The sequence below is a fragment of the Cavia porcellus genome, unplaced genomic scaffold, assembly GCF_034190915.1.
Source record: "Cavia porcellus strain 051 isolate PalLab524CR breed Dunkin Hartley unplaced genomic scaffold, mCavPor4.1 scaffold_38, whole genome shotgun sequence".
Lineage (NCBI taxonomy): Eukaryota > Metazoa > Chordata > Mammalia > Rodentia > Caviidae > Cavia > Cavia porcellus.
The window spans coordinates 197,476-216,077 of record NW_026947521.1 but is presented as its reverse complement, the minus strand read 5'-3'; the positions used below and the strand labels follow the sequence as shown (position 1 = coordinate 216,077).

General features: G+C 43.1%; 1 protein-coding gene and 1 pseudogene across 3 annotated transcripts in view; one reads left to right on the top strand and one right to left on the bottom strand.

The window, feature by feature from the left end:
* Positions 1-18,602, bottom strand: part of LOC100722687 (ubiquitin carboxyl-terminal hydrolase MINDY-2) — a 69,646-nt gene that overhangs the window by 32,191 nt on the left and 18,853 nt on the right. For 2 of the 3 annotated variants that reach the window (XM_063243378.1, XM_063243380.1), the window contains exons 3-5: positions 12,535-12,599; positions 9,145-9,303; positions 4,406-4,508 (exon numbers count right to left, since the gene is read on the bottom strand). In XM_063243378.1, the coding sequence (XP_063099448.1) occupies positions 4,406-4,508; positions 9,145-9,303; positions 12,535-12,599 (327 nt within the window). The remainder of the gene's footprint in view (positions 1-4,405; positions 4,509-9,144; positions 9,304-12,534; positions 12,600-18,602) is intronic. The other variant, XM_063243379.1, reaches the window with a different exon arrangement.
* On the top strand, positions 15,929-16,604 carry LOC106026137 (protein lifeguard 4-like; annotated as a pseudogene).

Sequence of the window (18,602 nt, the reverse complement as noted above, 5' to 3'; positions counted from 1 at the left end):
ATTACTGGAAAAACTGGAGAATTCTCAGGATTAACAATTTATTAATAATACTGTATTAATGCTAAATTTCCCGGTGTAGTTGTATTGTAACTATATGGGAGAATTTTATATAGAATTTCTTTTTCTTAGGTCATAAACCATGAATTATTTATGGGTAAAAGGCTATATTTGCAACTGATTCTCATGTTATTTAAGAAAAAAGAAAGTGCCAAGCATGGTGGCATATGCCTGTAATCCCAGTACTCAAGAGACTGAGGCAGGAAGATCGCTGAGAGTTTGGGACCAGCTTGAACTGCATAGTGAGATCCTGTCTCAAAAAACAAAAAAAAAGGTGTCTGTAGAAATACCCGAAAACAGAAAACAGCTGAGTGTGTTGACATATGCCTATATTCTCAGGATTCTAGGAAAATGAGGCAGGGCTGCAAATTTAAGCTCTGCCTAGGCAACTCAGAAAGATCCCAAACTAAAACATCATCAAAGGAAGAGCTGGAGGCCTGGGATTTAGCTCAGAGGTGTAAGTGCCTGCTAGGCAAGTGCAAGGTCACAGGCTTCCAGATCCCTGATGGTCCCGATGCCAAAAAAAAAAAAAAAAAAAAAAAAAAAAAAAAAAAAAAGGGTGGGGGGAGGAGGCTGGAGAGGGAGCTCAGTTTGAAGGACCAGGGCTTAAACCCTAGTGTATCCCCAAAAAACCAAATAATCATGAAACAACAAATACACAAAAAAGTCAGCAAATGTTTACTGGTAATAGTTGGTGGATTTAGCTCAGCGGCACAAGTGCCTGCCTGGCAAGCGTGAGGTCATGAGTTTGATCCCAGTTCAAAAAAAAATTGACGGATTTCATTAAACAACAGGTAAATGCCCACTGTGCTGTTATGACCTTTTATACGGGCTTGAGGTGTTTCAAAATGAAAGACTGAGGAAAGAAAATTAATATCATTTAATAAAAATAAAAATAATGTGAATTTAAACAGCAGTGACAACAGCAGACAATGCAGGATTAATAAATATTTGAATAAACTGACAGATATCCTAGAATTCTTTTGATAGATACTTCTATTGCAGAAACAGCTGTTAAACAGTTACTCCTGACAGGGCATCTGCAGCTACATGACAGCTCAGGTGAATCCTGGCAGCAGGGACTGGGCTGCGTTTTGGTTTTTTCTTTCTTTTTTTTTTTTTTTGTCTTTTTGATTTTTTTGATTTTTATCGGGACCAGGGATCGAACTCACGACTACCTGCTTTCAAGGCAGGCGCTTATGCCGCTGAGCTAAATCCCCAGCCCCGTTTTGGTTTTTTCTTACTGATCTTGGCTGCCACACCGCAGCCTGTCCTGATGACCAGACTGCAAACAGTGTTGGGAGAGGGGGCAAAACACAGGGACTTTACAGAAGTTCTGTGCTTTCACTTACACGTACAGCCATCAAAAGAAAATAAGTATTACCGAAAAGAAGTTTAAGGAATCCTTATTCCTATTTGAATACCAGCTAAACGTTTCTTTTTCTTTAAAAAACAATGCTCATGAAAGTATTTCTCACACTTTGTACTTTTCATATGGAATGAAATGTTTGCATAAGGCCAGACATGAGCTTGGGTTATTCACTGACTCAAAGGAAAGGAACACCTGAAAGCTAACCAGAAAAAGAAAACCAACTACCTCAACACTGCAGCCAAGGAAGAGTGAGGAACAGAAGGAACGGAGGAAAGCTACCTGCTACAACCTAAGCAAGAAGTATCCACTGTGGCCTGCTCAGGGTACAACTTCATACTCTCAGTGTCTGCTAAAAGTACCTACCAGTACACCAAGCAACCAGCTCAAACTGATAATATATTTATAATTTCTTTAAAGAAAAAGCTAGTTTAGGGCTGGGGAGTTAGCTCAGCAGCATAAGCGCCTGCCTTGCAAGCAGGCAGTCGTGAGTTCAATTCCCGGTACCGATAAAAAGGAAAAGACAAAAAAAAAAAAAAAAAAAGAAAAGAAAAAGAAAAAGCTAGTTTAGTTCTTTAACTGTATCGAATTCCCACACCACTATCCCTTCATATGAAAATCTGAGAGTGTTGCCATTGAATTAATCACTAAGTGCTCCTGGCACACTTCACCTCAACTCGATGCCCTCATGGGCGGGGGAGGTGACACCTTGTTTTCCCGTAACACTGTGAAGGCTGTATCACCACCCTGGGAGTAATATCCCTAACACGAAGTTAGGAAAAAGAAGTGGCAGCTAGCCCCAGGGACCTGGTGTCCTCCCGGCCAGGCCAAATCAAGCAGTGCAGAGCCTGCGGCAGGTCGCAGGGCAGGCAGCCGTCCAGGCACTTGTCGCCGCTCCTCCCCCTCAGTTGGCTCAGCAGACACCTCTCTGCAGGCTAGCCATCCTGTCTGCTATCGCGTCCTGCATCTTACTGCTCCTCCACTACCACTGCGTAGCACACTGCACATTAGCGAGAAGGTAGATTTTACAGAAATCTTCCGTAGGTTTTTTTTTTTTTTGGTCTTTTTTGTTTTTATCGGTACCAGGGATCGAACTCATGACTGCCTGCTTGCAAGGCAGGTGCTTATTCCACTGAGCTAAATCCCCAGGCCCCTCCTTAGAGGTTTTTAAAAGGACTATACTGAAGGTAATGAGAGCACGGACAGAAATGTATAGTTCTCCTGAACACAGCAGAACTCTGTACACTGAAAGAAAGAAAATTTTAAAGCAGTCTAGGTTACGTAGCCCAGGCTGGCCTTGAACCTGCAGAGACCCTCCTGCCTCAGCTGGGCAAGCGCCAGGATCAGAGACATGTGCTGCCAGTTTTCTTGGCAAGTGTAGTGGCCCACCACAGCTATAATCCCACCACACAGAAGGTAAAATGGGAGGCTAGGACTCAGACCAGTCTGGCCTACACAGCCAGCACAGAGCCTGCCTAAACTACAAGTCGAGACAGTCTCAAAAAGCAAAAAAAAAAAAAAAAAAAAAACTTTTCTTGCTCTTTTCCTTCCTGATATGTAAATTTTGCTGCTTTAAATTATGGTGAAAGAACTGTCATTCAAAACTGATGACACACGTGCCCATATGGAGCCCAGTGCAGTGCTGCACAGCTGTGATCCCAGCATTCTGTGAAGCATAGGCAGGAGGGTCACAAGTTCAAGGCCAGCCTAAGAAACTCAGTGACCTACTGTCTCAAGGTAAAAAACCAAAAAGGGTTGGGGATAACTCAGGGCAAAAGCCCTGGGTTTTAATCCCCAAGAGCACACACACACACACACACACACACACACACACACACACACACAAATAAAAATAAAATAAAGTATCCCTGTATATTTACCAGCTTTTTGCAATCTGGACTAGGACACACCTCAATTAAAATACTACGCAATTTCTTACTTGCCTCTTTTGCACAAACGCATCAGACTTCCAGATAGCTTAATAACAACATCCGGATAGCTTAGTAACAACATAGTACTCGAGGATACATCTGTGTGCTCTTAAATATTCTGGTGGTCACTATTTTTAAATGTGGAAACAGGGATCAATTTTGATTACACCTTATGTAAACGAATCATCCTATTTCTCTTGGTTCTCCTCCTCTTGTGTACCCTCTAAGCAAGAGGACCGCAGCTTCAGTACTTGTGTGTCCCATGAGACGTGGCACTAGTGGTGGGAAGGTCACCCAGATGCCCTGGCCCCTGTAGCACTCCAGTGGCAAAAATCTCCTCCTCTCACTGTGCACTGAACGTGGCTGAAAATCAGTGCACTGCTTTTGCTTAGACATCTGTATTTTCAGTTAGCTACTGATGCTTGGTACCATAGTGATGCTTGGTTTTGGAGCAGAGTCTCACTCTGTAGTTCAGAATGGCCTTGAACTCACAATACCAACAAAGGCTGGCCTCAGACTCTCTACAATCCACCTGCCTCAGCCTGCCAATTGCTCAGATTATAGGCCTGCACCACTGCAGCCAGGCAGGGGTGTACTCAGACCTGGAGACGGCTTTCACGACATGCTGCACTGTACTGAAACATAAGGTAGATGCCTCATGGAAAGAGAGTGTGTTAGCACCACACATTCACTTCTGTCACCTGGAGTGTGGAAGAGAAATAAAATCCACCTGATACTCTCCAATAATTATTTTTATAAAAAAAGTAATTATTAGTGGCCTCTGAGTAACTGCCCACACACACCAGCACCATACCCAGGACTCAGACTGTTAGCAGGCCTTTCCTTACAAATCCAGTGCAAACAGATCTAGGACAAACCTTTAGCTGGCATTTTATGAGAATTTGCTTTCTAAATGCCTCTAACGGCCTTCCTGGTATTTCTAGGAGTCTGACTCAGGTGACATGAAAGTTGTCACACATAGGGACAAGAATGTCGACCACAGAAAGGGGAGAGGGGAGGGGAGAGGAGAGGCAGTGGCCGCACCCACCTTCACTGACCAGCTGGCTGTCGTCTGACTGCTTGCAGAAGATGATCTTCTCCACCAGCTGATTGTAGCTGCAGCTGCCCACTGCCTTGACAGCGTCATCGGTCTGAGGAGTCAGAGAGCAAAAACGGTAGCTAAGGCCACACAAAGCGGGCTCTATGACTTTATCCTAGTATAATACTAAATGCCAAGTATCACTTACGAAAAGTCACCACTGAAATAAGCACCTACCAGTTTTTAATTTTGTTTTTAGTGCAGATAGCTATCTTTCAATCATGCAAAAAATGATGATTACATGAAACTTTTTTTGTTCTGAGATAGGGTCTCATTCTGCAGTCCTGGATGGCTTGCAACTCACTTTTGTAGCTCAGGCTGGTCTTGTACTTGCAACGATCCTCCTGCCTCAGCCTCCCAAGTGCTGGCATTATGGACCTGTGCTACCACTCCCGACTAATACATGAGACTCCTTTAAGGTTATTATTATCCTTTAGTTCTCTGAGCTAAGGTCTTGCTAAGTAGTTCAGGCTGGCCTTGAACTCAGTGATCTCCTGCCTCAGCCTCCCAAACAGCTAGGATTACCCACATGTGCCACCATGCCCTGCTTCATTCATCTTTTGGTAACTGTTTGAGTTGTTTGCCATTTGCAATGGCAAATTTTGCTATAAACATTCTTGTACATTTATCCTGCTCCACACACCAACAGCGTCTCCAGGGTCCATCTTTTGTGATATTGCTAACTCTCAGCTTATGCTTATTCTCAGCTTCAGTAGAAAAACCCACCTTTTCCAAAGCAGATGACCAACATCTACCCTCAGCAGTAAAGAACGAGAATTTCTTATGCTGCACCTCTTCAATATTTCATGTAACATTTCTGTGCTTTTTTTTGTTTTTGGGAGATAGGGTCTCCATAGGTAACCCAAGCTGGCCTTGAACTTGTAGCAATCCTGCCTCAGACTCCCAAGTGCTAGAATAACAGGTACACACCACCACAGCTGGGGCTCAAATCATTTACTTTTTCTTTTTACTGGGTTGTCTATCTAATAAAGAATTATTTGTGGGAGTTCTTCATACCATCTATTGATCTTCTGTCATAAAAAGCATCATGTACTCTGTGGCCTGCTTTTTTACATTCTTTTTGTAATGTCATCTTCCTGTTGTTTTGGTTTGGTTTTTTGTAGTGCAGGTTGCCCTCAAACTCAGTGGTCCTCCTGCCTCTGCCTCCCGAGGGCTGGGATTACTGGCATGAGCCACCACGCCCGGCTTTCGATTGGTGTATCTTTAGGTAAACACAGGTCCTCAATTTTACAGTAGTCCTGTTTACCAATGTTTCCTTTACGGTTAATGGATGTGTGTATTGTTTTAGAAATTCCTATTTTAAGGTCAGGAAGACAGTCTCAAGCTTTTGCATTTATGTATTTTACTGTTAAAACTTTAGTGTACACGAAATAGAACTTTATGTGGGGAGAGGCAAATTTTTTCCCCTGCCATGGCTATCTACGGTCTGCACACCTTTGACAGTAAGAGCTGCTGTCACGCCTTGCTCTACAGTGCCCTATTTCGGATTATGTGAGCACAGTCTTTTTAGATTAGAAATTTCTCTCGTCAGTCTAATGCTTATTGCAATATTTAAAATATCTCCTATGTGGAGAAGACAAGAATGTCCTCTCTACTTGTTCTGCTTTAAGAGTACACTGACTGGCTGGACAGTGGCACACACCCGTCATCTTACCATGCAAGAGACTCAGGCAAGAGGACTCCAAGTCTGAGCCAGATTGGGCAACTTAGTGCCTTACACCTTATTTACTGGAACTGCAGCTCAGTGCAAAGGCCCTGGCTATTCAGCAAGTTCCGTCAGCCTAGACTGCCTGTAAGACTCTGTTTCAACCCTCTTCCTCTAAAACAAAGCATCCTGGCTTCTATTCCTGGCCCTCCCGCCTCCCCATAAGTTACAGAAACAACTTGCCATGTTCCACAGCACCCACCACATGTGCTGGGATTTGGTTTTGAATTGTATCGATATTATAACCTACTTTTAGGAAAAACAAAACCTCTACAATTCCAATCTTGAAAGCTAAAAGGATAGCTTATCTCTCCATTTACACGCATCTCTATTTTCTCTCAAATACAGCTGGTCCACAGCCATGGTTTGGAGTGTATGCCCAATATCATGCCTACCCAGAGAGTGGCCTACACCCAGTCCATAGCCAGTCTGGGCAACACAGCAAGACCCTTCACTGCATATGTAACGTTAACTTAAAAGTAAGATTATTCCCAGAGAGGTCTTCTGTATCTTTCTGTCAGATTTATTGCCAGGAACTTAGGCTATATAAATATTTTAAAAAATTTTTTCTGTCATTTAAAACTCATTTTCAAAGAATTTTAGCTTTGTCAATGTTCTTTTTTCCTTTTTGTTTTTGAGACCAAGTCTTACTATATAGTTCAGGCTGGCCTTGAGCTCACTATGTAGCACAGACTAATCTCAAACTTGTAATGATTTTTTTGCCTCAATCTTCTGAATGCTGAGGTATGCACCACTCTGCCTGGGTACTTAGGATTTTTGAGACATGGTCTCACTGTGTAGTTCAGTCTAACCCTGTGAAGTCACTATGTATCCTAGGCTGACAGCAATCCTCTTGCCTCAGCCTCCTGAGTGCTGAGATTATAGCACCGTCATGCCCAGTTCTTGCTGTTCTTTAAGATGGATATGCAGTGCTGGGTACAGTGGCTCAACCTGTAATCCCAGCTCTCTGGGTGGCTGAGGCAGAAAGGTGGCTAATTTAAGTCTATCCTGGGCAATCCAGCAATTTAGTGATAACCTGTCTGGGGGGAAAAAAAAAATTTAAAAAGGGCTGAGGAACGTAGCTTAATGCAAAGGCCCTGAAGTAAATCCCAAGCACTAGGGATGTGAGAGTGGATATAAAACTCATTAATATTTATGATTTTCCTTTAATATACGCATTTTTTTTTATCGGTAAAGGGATCAAACTCACGACTGCCTGCTTGCAAGACAGGTGCTTATGTTGCTGAGCTAAATCCCCAGCCCCTAATGTATGCATTTAAGGCTTATAACTTCCTCTAAAAACTGTCTTAGTGGCCTCTCACAATTTTTTATTATGATTTTCTTGGCCTAAGGATTTTCTAATTATTTGTCTCCCATTTTTTTGTATGTGGGGGGTTGATTTTTTGAGACAGGTTATTGCTCTGTAGCCCAGGCTGACCTCAAACTTGCAGCGATCATCCTGCTCAACTTCCTGTCTTGGCATATACACATTGAAAATGACTTTTTGGGAAATGAAACATTCAATCATTAGTAATTCTTATTATACTTGTATCACTACGCCTGTTACCTTCTGATTAGTATTTGTACGACATCTCTTTTTCTTTAGAATCTTTCTGTGAAATTATGTTCTATGTCTACAGCAAGAAAACTCCTTCCACTCCACCTCAGCTCCTGGTCTCGGCTGTCTTCCTGGGTGCCACGGGATGTCAGGTCCAGGGCACAGCATGCGTTAGGCAAGTGCTCTACCAGTGAGCAGCCGAGCCCCAGGCATTCTTTTCAGTTACTCTGAGTACAGTAGTTCACAATTCTATTTTCTAAACTTAGGCTTAACTGACACAGAAATGCAATATTCAATACACGTGTATACTGCACAATGTTTAAATCAGGGTAAACACATCAACCTCCTGACACACACTTTTCAGTGATGAGAACTTCCCCAACCCCTTCCCCTGGTTTCTGAGTTGCCTGGCATCATTGTGCCAGGTGTGGGTGCAAAAGGCCTCCCAGCCTGTGCTAGTGCACACTGCCTGGCACGAGGTCCTGGCTCCCAACCACAGCTCACTGCGTCAGAAAACCCTTCAGTGAAGGGACATCTGACAACATTACCCTTTAGGGAAACTGACTAAAAGGTACAAGGATTGCTATGTGTTATTTCTTAAAACTGCAGGTGGATCCACAATGGTTTCAAAATAAAACTTAAAAAAAAAAAAACTGTAACATCTCATGCCATAAAACAATACATCAGAGTGATGGGGACTTGGCAGTGCCTTATATACAAATGAGGGGTGACTCCAAAGCTATGCAGGAGTCAGCACTGACGGTCTTTACCTGTCATCTGTGCAGCCCCAGCAATTAAGCCATTTACCAAGACTGCATCTCCAAATAAAAAGTACAGGAGCTGGGGACGCATCTTAATGCAAAGACACTAGGTTCCATGCCCAACACACAAAGACATAAAGCTTAGCACTGAAGACTAGTGAGTTCTAGAACTGGCAACCTCCGGGCACATGTCACCCACCAATTGCAAGAGGGTGACACATCCCCAGGAACCAGAGCTTCCCCTGTGCAAGCTCCGAGACACCCTTGGTGAATCACTACCTGCATCTCCTTCCTAGGATAAACCCCAGAGGTGAGGACAGCATGCTTCACTGGGTGCTGGGCGGCTTCCTGACTGTAGAAGGCCTTGAGGCGGTTTCAGGGAAGCTCTGAACTGGCAGTGGTGTAGAAGGAGAGGGTAGTTTCCTGTGTACTCTTCATCTTACTTTCTAGTTGGACCCTAACTCCTTGCAGTTGGGGTCAGACACCTGGGGCAAACTAGGGAGACTGTATTCTCAACTTCATGGTTTGGCTAATTCCAAGTCAAGGTACACAAAAAATAAGTATCAGAAAATATAAATTCACCTTACTTTTGTGAGTTAGTAAGTGTTCCTGCACCTGTGTTTACGGAAATTCTTCCACTCACCTGGGGATCCACCAGCCACCCGTGATACAGAGGAATGTCGAGCAGGTCAAACACCACACATTCTGGCGTGTACTCAAACACGCGGACACCGGTGAACTTCACGTTCACATCCAGGCCTGTCTGCAGCTTATGCAGGATCGCCATGGCGTCACTCATGTTCTGAAGATGAAAGGGCAGGTTTAGCTCAGGAGACAGGAATGACCAAAGAAGCCAGGCGTGGTTGCATACTTCTGTGGTCCCAGCTCCTCAGGAAGCTAAGGTGGGAGGATGACTTGAGCTTCAGGCTGTCCTGAGCAACAGCCACATCCTGTCTCTTAAATTAAAATGTTATCTAACTTCATCTCTTCAACAAATTTTTATCACTAAATACCTGCTGTGTGTCTGGCACTAATCTGAGTTCCAAAGATACAACAATGAGTAAGACTAAGTTCAAAGTTTCTGTTCTCATATAGCTGGAGAAACCTGTCAATGCACATGTTAGCCATTATTACACAAGCTTGGCAGAATGTAGTTGCCATTCTGCCATTCAGAGGGGCAGAGATGAAGGATCTATTATAGACTGAAAACTCTGAAGCCAAAAGCTTCTAAAGCCAAAGAGGAAGCCTCTCCCTGTTCAGGATATATATACAAAGTAACTGCAACAAGGATCTTCAGACAGTATTTCTGCAAGTGTCTTCATTACAGTCTGCAAACAGCTAAGCAGCAGCTCTTGGGGAGTTCCTGCAACACCGACACCCAGAAGCTGAGGCAGGGGACTGGATTACAAATTCACTACCAATTTAAGCAACACAGGATTTCAGTATCCTGTCTTGGGGAGGGGGAGATTAAGAAATGGAAGCTACCCAAATGCCCACTAACATATGAATAGACAGAGCAAATGCATGCACAGACAATGGACTATTATTATTCAGCATTAAAAAAGAGAGAAATCCTATCACATGCAACGACATGAAGGAATCTTGAGGACAGTACATGAAATGAAATGCGCCAGTCACAGACAAGTAAATACATCATGCTTCCAGTTCTATGGCCTATCAAGAGCAGTCAGCATCACAAAACAGAGAGCAAAATGATGGTGCCATGGGCTTGAGAGGAGTACAAAACAGGGAGAGGTGTTTGATAGGTACAAGAGTTCGGTTTTGCAACACGAAATTCTAGAGATCTGCTAGCTGACACCACGAATATAGTTAACACTAAGAAGCAGCACAATTAACAATGCATAAGAGAGCTAGGTATAATCCCAGCACTCAGGAGGCTGAGACAGGAGGCTGGCTTGGGCTGCACAGTGAGCTCAAGGCCAGCCTCAATTGCACCCTATCGCAAAAAAGAGAGAGAGAGACAGAGAGCATGTATCGGTACACACCTGTAATCTCAGCATATGGGAGGCTGAGACAAAAAGACTGCACATGAGCCCAGACTGGGTACCTCCACAAGATTCTACTCGAAAATGCAAAATAAAAAACAGGCTGGAGGTGTAATTAGTATGAAGGCCCCACCATCAAACTCCAATATCAAAAGAATAGAGAAAGAAAGGAAAAAAAAAAAAAAAAAGAGTAGGCAGCCAGGTGTGGAGGCGCACACGTGCCATCCCAGGTACTAGAGGCCAGGGATAGGACCATGGATTTAAGGCCAGCCTTTCCTGGGCTGAGCAAGACTCTGCCCCAAAACAAAGATAAAAGGGCTAGGCACAGAGCTCAGCAGTAAAGTGCTCTTCTTGTCAATCTCCATACCAGGGGAGAAAACTTGGTAGGAAATATTTCATATTAAGTGATTTTTTTTTTGTTCCTTTGAGACAGGATCTCACTATGTAGCCCAGGCTGGCCTGGCACTCGAAGCAATCCTCCTACCTCAGTCTCCTGAGTGCTGGGATTATAGGAGTGTGTCACCATGCCCAGCTATGTAATTTTTACAATTTAAAAAATAGAAATGAGTTATCAAGCTAGAAACAACATGGAGGAAACAAAGAGAACTAAGGCCACACCCTGGGTAATTACAAAACAAACTGGAAACAGGCAACACCATGAGCTAAAAAAGATGAGTGGCTGCCAGGGGTCAGGGAGTGGCAGGTACACACGGGGCGAGCACAGGGACTGAAGGGCAGTGAAATAAGGCCACGCACTGTGGCCAAGTCCTGTCATGATAGGACATCCACAGATGCATGACAGCAAGGATTAACCTGACGCAAACTCCAGATGTGGGTGACAAGGACGGGTCAGTACAGGCTGTGCACTTGGGACATCACCCATCTGGCACGCAATGCCGACCGCTGGGGAGGCTGTCACTGCAGGGAGAAAGGGGACCAGAATTCTCCCCTCCCGCCATGCCTGACTTCGAAGCGAACTCACTGAAGCTTAAACAGCTGAGGGAGGGAGTAGATACCTAGAGCAGTATCTACTCATACATAGCATCCTAAATAGCACATGTGTTTTAATTTTTTAATTTAAAGAGAAAAATAAAATTTCAAGACAAATAGAGGATAACAATGGTTAATACATTGTGCATTCTTTATATTACTCAGAATATAAGATATCTGCATTTAGTTGTCCAAACAATATAGCACAAACCCTTCTCTTCAATGAACTAAGAAAAATTACTAGTATCTCAACTATCTCATATATATATACACACACACACACACACACACACACATACATATAAAATTTCTTTCAGCTTCTCACACAGAGAAACAATACAATGTTTACACAAGCACAGGTATTAACAGTAAACAGGGATTCAAAAAATGTGGCTTATGGGCTGGGGATTTGCCTCAGCAGCATAAGCGCCTGACTGGCAAGCACTAGGTCATGAGTTCCATCCCTGGCACCAAAACAAAATTAATGTATAAAAAATCTGGCTTGTGTGGGAAGTAATGGCACTACCTACAACCCCAGTACTTGAGAGGCTGAGGCAGGAGGACAGCCGCAAATTCCAGGACAGACTAGACTACACAGTGAGCTCAAGGCCAGCCTGGATTACAGAGCAAGACCCTATCTCAAAAAAAAAAACAAAAAACAAAAAACAAAAAAACCCAAAAAACAAAAAACCACAAACCCAAAGAATATGTAGCAAGGACTAACCACAGGTGGCCTGCAAAGAGTACAGTATTTACTCTTTAATCTTTTACAGAAAAAGTGCAGCAGGTGTGGTAGTACACACCTATAGTCCCAGCACTTGTCAGGCTGAGGAAGCAGCACTGATCACTGAGTTCTAAATCAGCCTGGCCTACCTAGTAAATTCAAGGCCAGTGAAGTACAAAGTACACAGCAAGGGCTTGCTTCAAATCCCTCTGCACCCCCCAAGAAATTTATAAAGCCACTGATACAGAAAAATGTACATATTCATTAATGCAACTACTATTTATTTTAATGTAATAAAAATCACGTTTATTACCTGTTCATAATTTAAACGCTGAATTTCTGAAATTTCTTTTGGCTTTGCCTCAAGCATATAATCACCTGTAAAACAATTGTGAAATTGACTTTTTAAGTGTTATTCTTTGTTTGTAACAGATTTTAATTATAAATTTTTAATCACTGCAGCAACAAGTGACACAGAAAGTTGACTCCTAATTCTACCCGGAGAAAAGCTAGGTCAATGGTTTGCTATCAGCCCACATGTTACTTCTGTGTACACAGTATAATACTTCCGAATTCTCTCTCATTTTACCATATAAGTGAACATCTTCTATATTATTACACATAAAGCTCCCACAGGTTGTACCAACTTTTGGTGCTGTTTACAGTATAATTACTTCCCAAATTACCTCCCAATAATGGTAATATTATTCTAAAGGCTTGTAACTCTCAAAAGTCAAAATGTCCTTGTCTTTTTTTTTTTTTTAAGCCAGTCAAATTTAGCAGTGGAGGGGTGGTATACCAACTTTAGTGACACTAATGTTAATAAGTTCTGATAACCCACTGCCATCGGACCAGCCAAAATGTCCTTGTCTTTTAAAAAAACTGATTAATTTAGCCAGATATAGTACAGCACACATATGATTCCGACACTCTGGAAGGCTGAGCCAACCTAGCATGAAAAAAAAACCATGTCTCAAAACAAAAAATAGGGCTGGGGATTTAGCTCAGCAGCATAAGCGCCTACCCTACAAGTGTGAGATCATGAGTTTGATCCTCAGTACCAAAATAAACAAGTAAGATAAGGAGGGCAAGGGATATGGTTCAGTTATAGAGTACCCCAGGATACAGTTTCAAGGTCTGAAGAAAGAGATAGAAGGAAAAGAAATAACCTGTTTTTATTTATTTATTTATTTATTTACTTTTTTTTTTTTTTTTGAGACAGAGTCTTGCAATGTATGTAGTGCAGACTGGCCTTGAACTTACTATGTGGCCTAGGCTACCTTGAACTCACCACTGTGATCCTCTTGCCACAGCCTCCCCACTGCTAGAAATACAGGTGTACACCACCACGCCTGATCTTTAGTGTCTGTGTTTCCTGGCATCACTTTTTGGAGGCCTTCCTTGGGGTCAAATCCAAGACCCTGCATTCTAGGGAAGTGCACCACTACGGAGCCACAGTCCCAGCCTCTGGCATCACTCTGTAAGCAGACATACAGCCTCTCCACATGTGTATGACTTTCTAAAAACATGGAGTACCATTTAAAAATATGTAGTTTTTTCCTGATCAACGTCTTTTTTTTTTATCAGTACCGGGGATCGAACTGCCTGCTTGCAAGGCAGGTGCTTATGCCACTGAACTAAATCCCCAGCCCCCAACATCTTTTTTAATACTTTGTTTTTCCTTTTTGGTTCTGAGGATTGAACTCGGCCTTGTGCGTGCTAATGACATGCTCCTTTTTTTTTTTTCCTAGTACTGTAAATTGAGTTCAGGGCCCCTGCACTGAACTACACCCACAACCATATATAGCTAGGCATGGGGGCATACAACTATAATCCCAGCACTTGGGAGGCTGAGACAGGAGGATCACCGTGAGTTTGCAGCCAGCCTTAAGTACACAGTGAGACTGTTTCAAACAAACAAAACAAAACCCATATATGTGTGTGTGTGTGTATGTACGCATATATATGTATATATATATATGTATACACATGTATATATGTATATATACATATATATGTGTATGTATATGTATATATATATATACACATACATATATAAATTTGTTCTTTTCTTTTTTTGAGGAGTCTAAATCACTATACTGCCAGACTAGGTGCAAACTTATAATCCTCCTGCCCCACTACAAGTGCTGATTATTAGGTGTGTCAACACATTCACCTTATGTTGAGGTTTCTTGTTTTGTTCTAGTTTGGTTTGTTGAGACAAGCTCTCACTGGGAACCCCAGCCTGGCCTCAAACTTGCAGCAATCCTCCTGCTTCGGCTTTGAGTGCTAGGATTACAGGTGGGTGCCATCAGGTCCCCCACGCTTTTAATATAACATTTAACTTTGGAAAAAAATTAACTTTGAAAACTACACTTTATTTTGAGCAAATGCTACCCATTATTTATTCAAGGTACTGAGAACATGAGTGTTAAAATACTTGAGTTCCAACGTTTTAGCTCTGTATTTATCCTATATTGGTAGGTGACTGTGGAGGCTTTCCTGACCCACACATGCACTGGGTCAGGGTGCAGAATATGATGTGACATGACACTAAGTGACTCTGCACACACTCCCGTTCCAGCATCCAGAGCAGAATGAGTATCAGGAAAGACTCAGGCAAGCACCTTCCTCTTTCCTTAGGCCAGAAAGGGCTTTTGTTTGGTTAAGACAGAGTCCTGCTGCGTAGTTCAGCCCAGGCTGCCCTCGAATTTGCAGTGATCATCTTGCATCAGCCTCTCTAGTGTTGGGCTCACAGGTAGGGTCACCATTCCCAGCAGGAAAGGTTTTTTAGGTAAAAGAATGGCTTGGCTAAGATAAGTGGCCTCATAAGATAGATCTCAGCGATCCTAACCCCCTGAGATATTCACACTTTCAAAACATGGTGAATGTCTAAAGTTTTTTTTTTGTATTGGTACCAGAGATCAAACTCCCAACTGTGCTCTTGCAAGGCAGGCACTTATGCTGCTAAGCTAAATCCCCAGCCCCCTAAATGTCTAAATTTTTACATGAGGACACACTGCCATTAATGCCTCTCAAAGTACTCCCCTCACTCGCACACACTTCTTGCTGCTTTCTGAAGGTGTTCTTGAAGTCCTCTTCCATGAGTGTCTTTACTTGCGCTGTTGTGGCTGCCTCAATGTCCTGAATCGGTTCCAAACATTCCCTGCCCTGGCCATTCCAACTCCGAAGAAGAGCAGGAAGTCACCTGGGGTCACATCATGGGTGAGGCGGATGAGGACACACAGTGATGTGCGCATGAGCCTGACTGCCAGCACCAGCAGCTGTACCGACTGTGTTCTGTGCCACACTTACAAAGTCACTGAGGAAAGAGGACGTCCAGACCTGCTCCAGAATCTCGTGTTGGCAGCGAAGGGCAGTCTTTGAGGATTCAGACCATGTCTAGTAGCACAGGGCAGCTGGCCCACATACGTAACCCATCTTAAGGAAGTATGTCTTTATTTAGTTCAGGCATTTTTTTTTTTGTTTGAGACAGGCCTCATTATGTAGTTCAAGAGGGCACTGAACCCATTAAGAAGCTCTGCTGACCTCAAACTTGCAGGTGTGTGTCACCACACTTAGCTATGTCTTCTATTATAATAAAATTTTTAAAATTTAAACATTTGAGTGGAATGTAGGTTGAAGTCAATTGTGGCTAGTGGAGTCCCGCAGGCCTGGCCCAGGTTTGTGTGGGTTTTGTAGCAGAGATGGCAGATCCTGACCTCCGCTATTCTCGTTCCTCGATAGAAGATGACTTCAACTATGGCAGCTGCGTGGCCTCTGCCAGACCACACATCTGAATGGCCCTTCTCTGAAAGTCTACAGTATCCTGCTCTCTACTCCAGTAGCCTCTACAGTGTTTTTATACTTTGATTCTACATAAACATTTGTGCATGAAAGTCATGCCTTCGGAGTTTTGGGTTTGATCTTTGCACTGACTTTAAGCAGACCTAAGCATCCCCTTAACCTGTACCTGACTTTTGGCTTTACCCTTCTGGAAGCTCTGACTGTGGCAGTTGTAGTTATCTTCTACAGTTATGTATTATTCTGAAAGCTTTTATATTGATTACTGCTGTGTTTCTTGGTTTGACTGTATATACTTTACAATTCAAGAGAGACTTCAGTAAATTTGGAGCAGGGCTGTTTGCTGTCCTGTCAGGATTCTTGAAGATGTTTTTTCATGGTGAGACAATGGAACTGATCTTAGCTGCCGGAGGAGTCCTTCTTTTCTGTGGATTTATCATTTATGACATTCACTCACTGATGCATACGTTATCTCCTGAAGAGTATGTATTAGCTGCTATCAGCCTCTACCTGGATATTATCAATCTATTCCTACATCTGTTACATCTTTGGAAGCAGTATTTAAGACTGTTTCATTAAGTGATAGTTTGATATTAAACAAAATTTAAACATCTGCTTTATATTGATAGCCACTTGTAATCCCCTTCCCTTGAGTGCTAAATGGATTTACCAATGCACTTCTAAAGAATAAAACGTGACAGAAGGAACAAGTCACTTCCACTTACGCAGTTCTATTGCTCAGCTGCTCACTCCAAGGCCAGCCAGGCAGGGAACGCACAGGGCTGGGGCGGCACAGAACTGCAGTCTTGGTCCCACAGCCCATGGGGAGCTGGCCCACCCATAACCTGTTGAGGGCACCTGGGCTGCTCCCCGTCCCCAGGACGGCTGAGCCCACTGCGCCTCTGCCTATGGCCTTGAAGACCCCACCCTGACTCCCAGCCCACCGATTCTACAAACAGTGGATGCAGCCTGAAGCCAGAACATTTTGGAGAGATCTGTTACACAGATCAGCGAGCTAGCACAGAGACATTATGGTAAAGTCAGACTTATGTGAGGTCATATTGTACTACAAATCAAACCCAGGGCCTGGAGCATCCTACACATTTATTCTACCACTGAGCTATACCCTAGCCCTGAGAATAACATTTTAAAAAGCTGAGTTTGAGTTTTTAAGGGGCCATCTTTCAATTTTACATACGTAAGTAAATAAGCACATAAGAATGCTGTCTTATGTACCTGTCCCCAGTCAAAAATACCATTTCAATCAAATATTTCTTGAAAATCAATACATCTGGCAGTAAACAGGATAAAAACCAAGCCTGTAATCCCAGCACTCGGGAGGCTGAGGTAGGAGGATGGCTACGAGTTCAAGGTCAGCCTGAACTCGCCTACATAATGAGCTCAAGGCTGAACTACAAAGCAAGACCCTGACTCAAAAAGATAGGATATATAGTTTGTTCTTTTTTTTTTTTTTTTTTTTGCCTTTTTCCTTTTTATCAGTACCGGGGATCGAACTCATGACTGCCTGCTTGCAAGGCAGGCGCTTATGCCACTGAGCTAAATCCCCAGCCCCTACAGTTTGTTCTTAAAAAAAAACTATTAATTTTGTTGGGCAAAGAACACTAGGTACCACAGAAAAGGATAACAATAAAGTATAAATGTAATAAATGCTTAAATACCACACGATTTTGAAAAAACACACTGATAGAGCCCACAGAGCTTAGATGCTTCCTTTGCGGCAGTAGTCTATACTACATTCAGAAAAATGCGCAGACCCTGGAGAGGGAGTGGGACAAAGAGCACTCTGTGAGGGGAAAAGGCTGATGGAGAGCGCCAGGCAGGAGGGCTGGAGCTGCTGCTAAGAGGTAGAGCACTTCCCTAGAATGTGCAAGGCCCTGGGATCAATCCCCAGCACTGGGGGCAGCAGAGGGGGCGAAATCATGCCATATGAGCAGTTTATACGATGACTAATACATAAGATTTACACCCAAGGTGGTAGGAACAGGGCTGAATTAGTAAACTGACAGAATTATAGGAATCCTAATATCCTGGGAAGTTCAGTTGTAAAAGATCACAGAGAAAAAAAGAAGAAAAAAAGTGTAAAAAAAAAATCAAAGGGGCTGGGGATTTAGCTCAGGGCATAAGCACCTGCCTTACCAGCAGGTGGTCGTGAGTTTGATCCCTGGTACCGATAAAAAGAAAAAAGAAAAAAAAAAAGTGTAAAAGATCACAGGGACCTTTAAGCTTTCTGTCTTGTTTTCCAAGTTGGAATCATATTTAGGGCCTTCCTGTCAGTGGTGATTAATCCACGACATGGGTGCTGCAGCGAGCTCTTTGGACTCTTTGGACACTCTACCACTGAGGTACATACCCAGGGCTCTTTTGGTTATGCTATGTCAGTTGTCTGAGACAGGATCTTCCTATGCAGTTTAGCCTTCAACTCAAGGTGATCCTCTTCCCTCAGCATTCTGAGTCCTGAGATTACAGGTGTGCACTACCACACTTGGCCGGTTTTTAAACAGAGGAATGAAGAGTGAAGCTGATGCTTTAAGAGTACACTGGCATGTAAGTTAATTT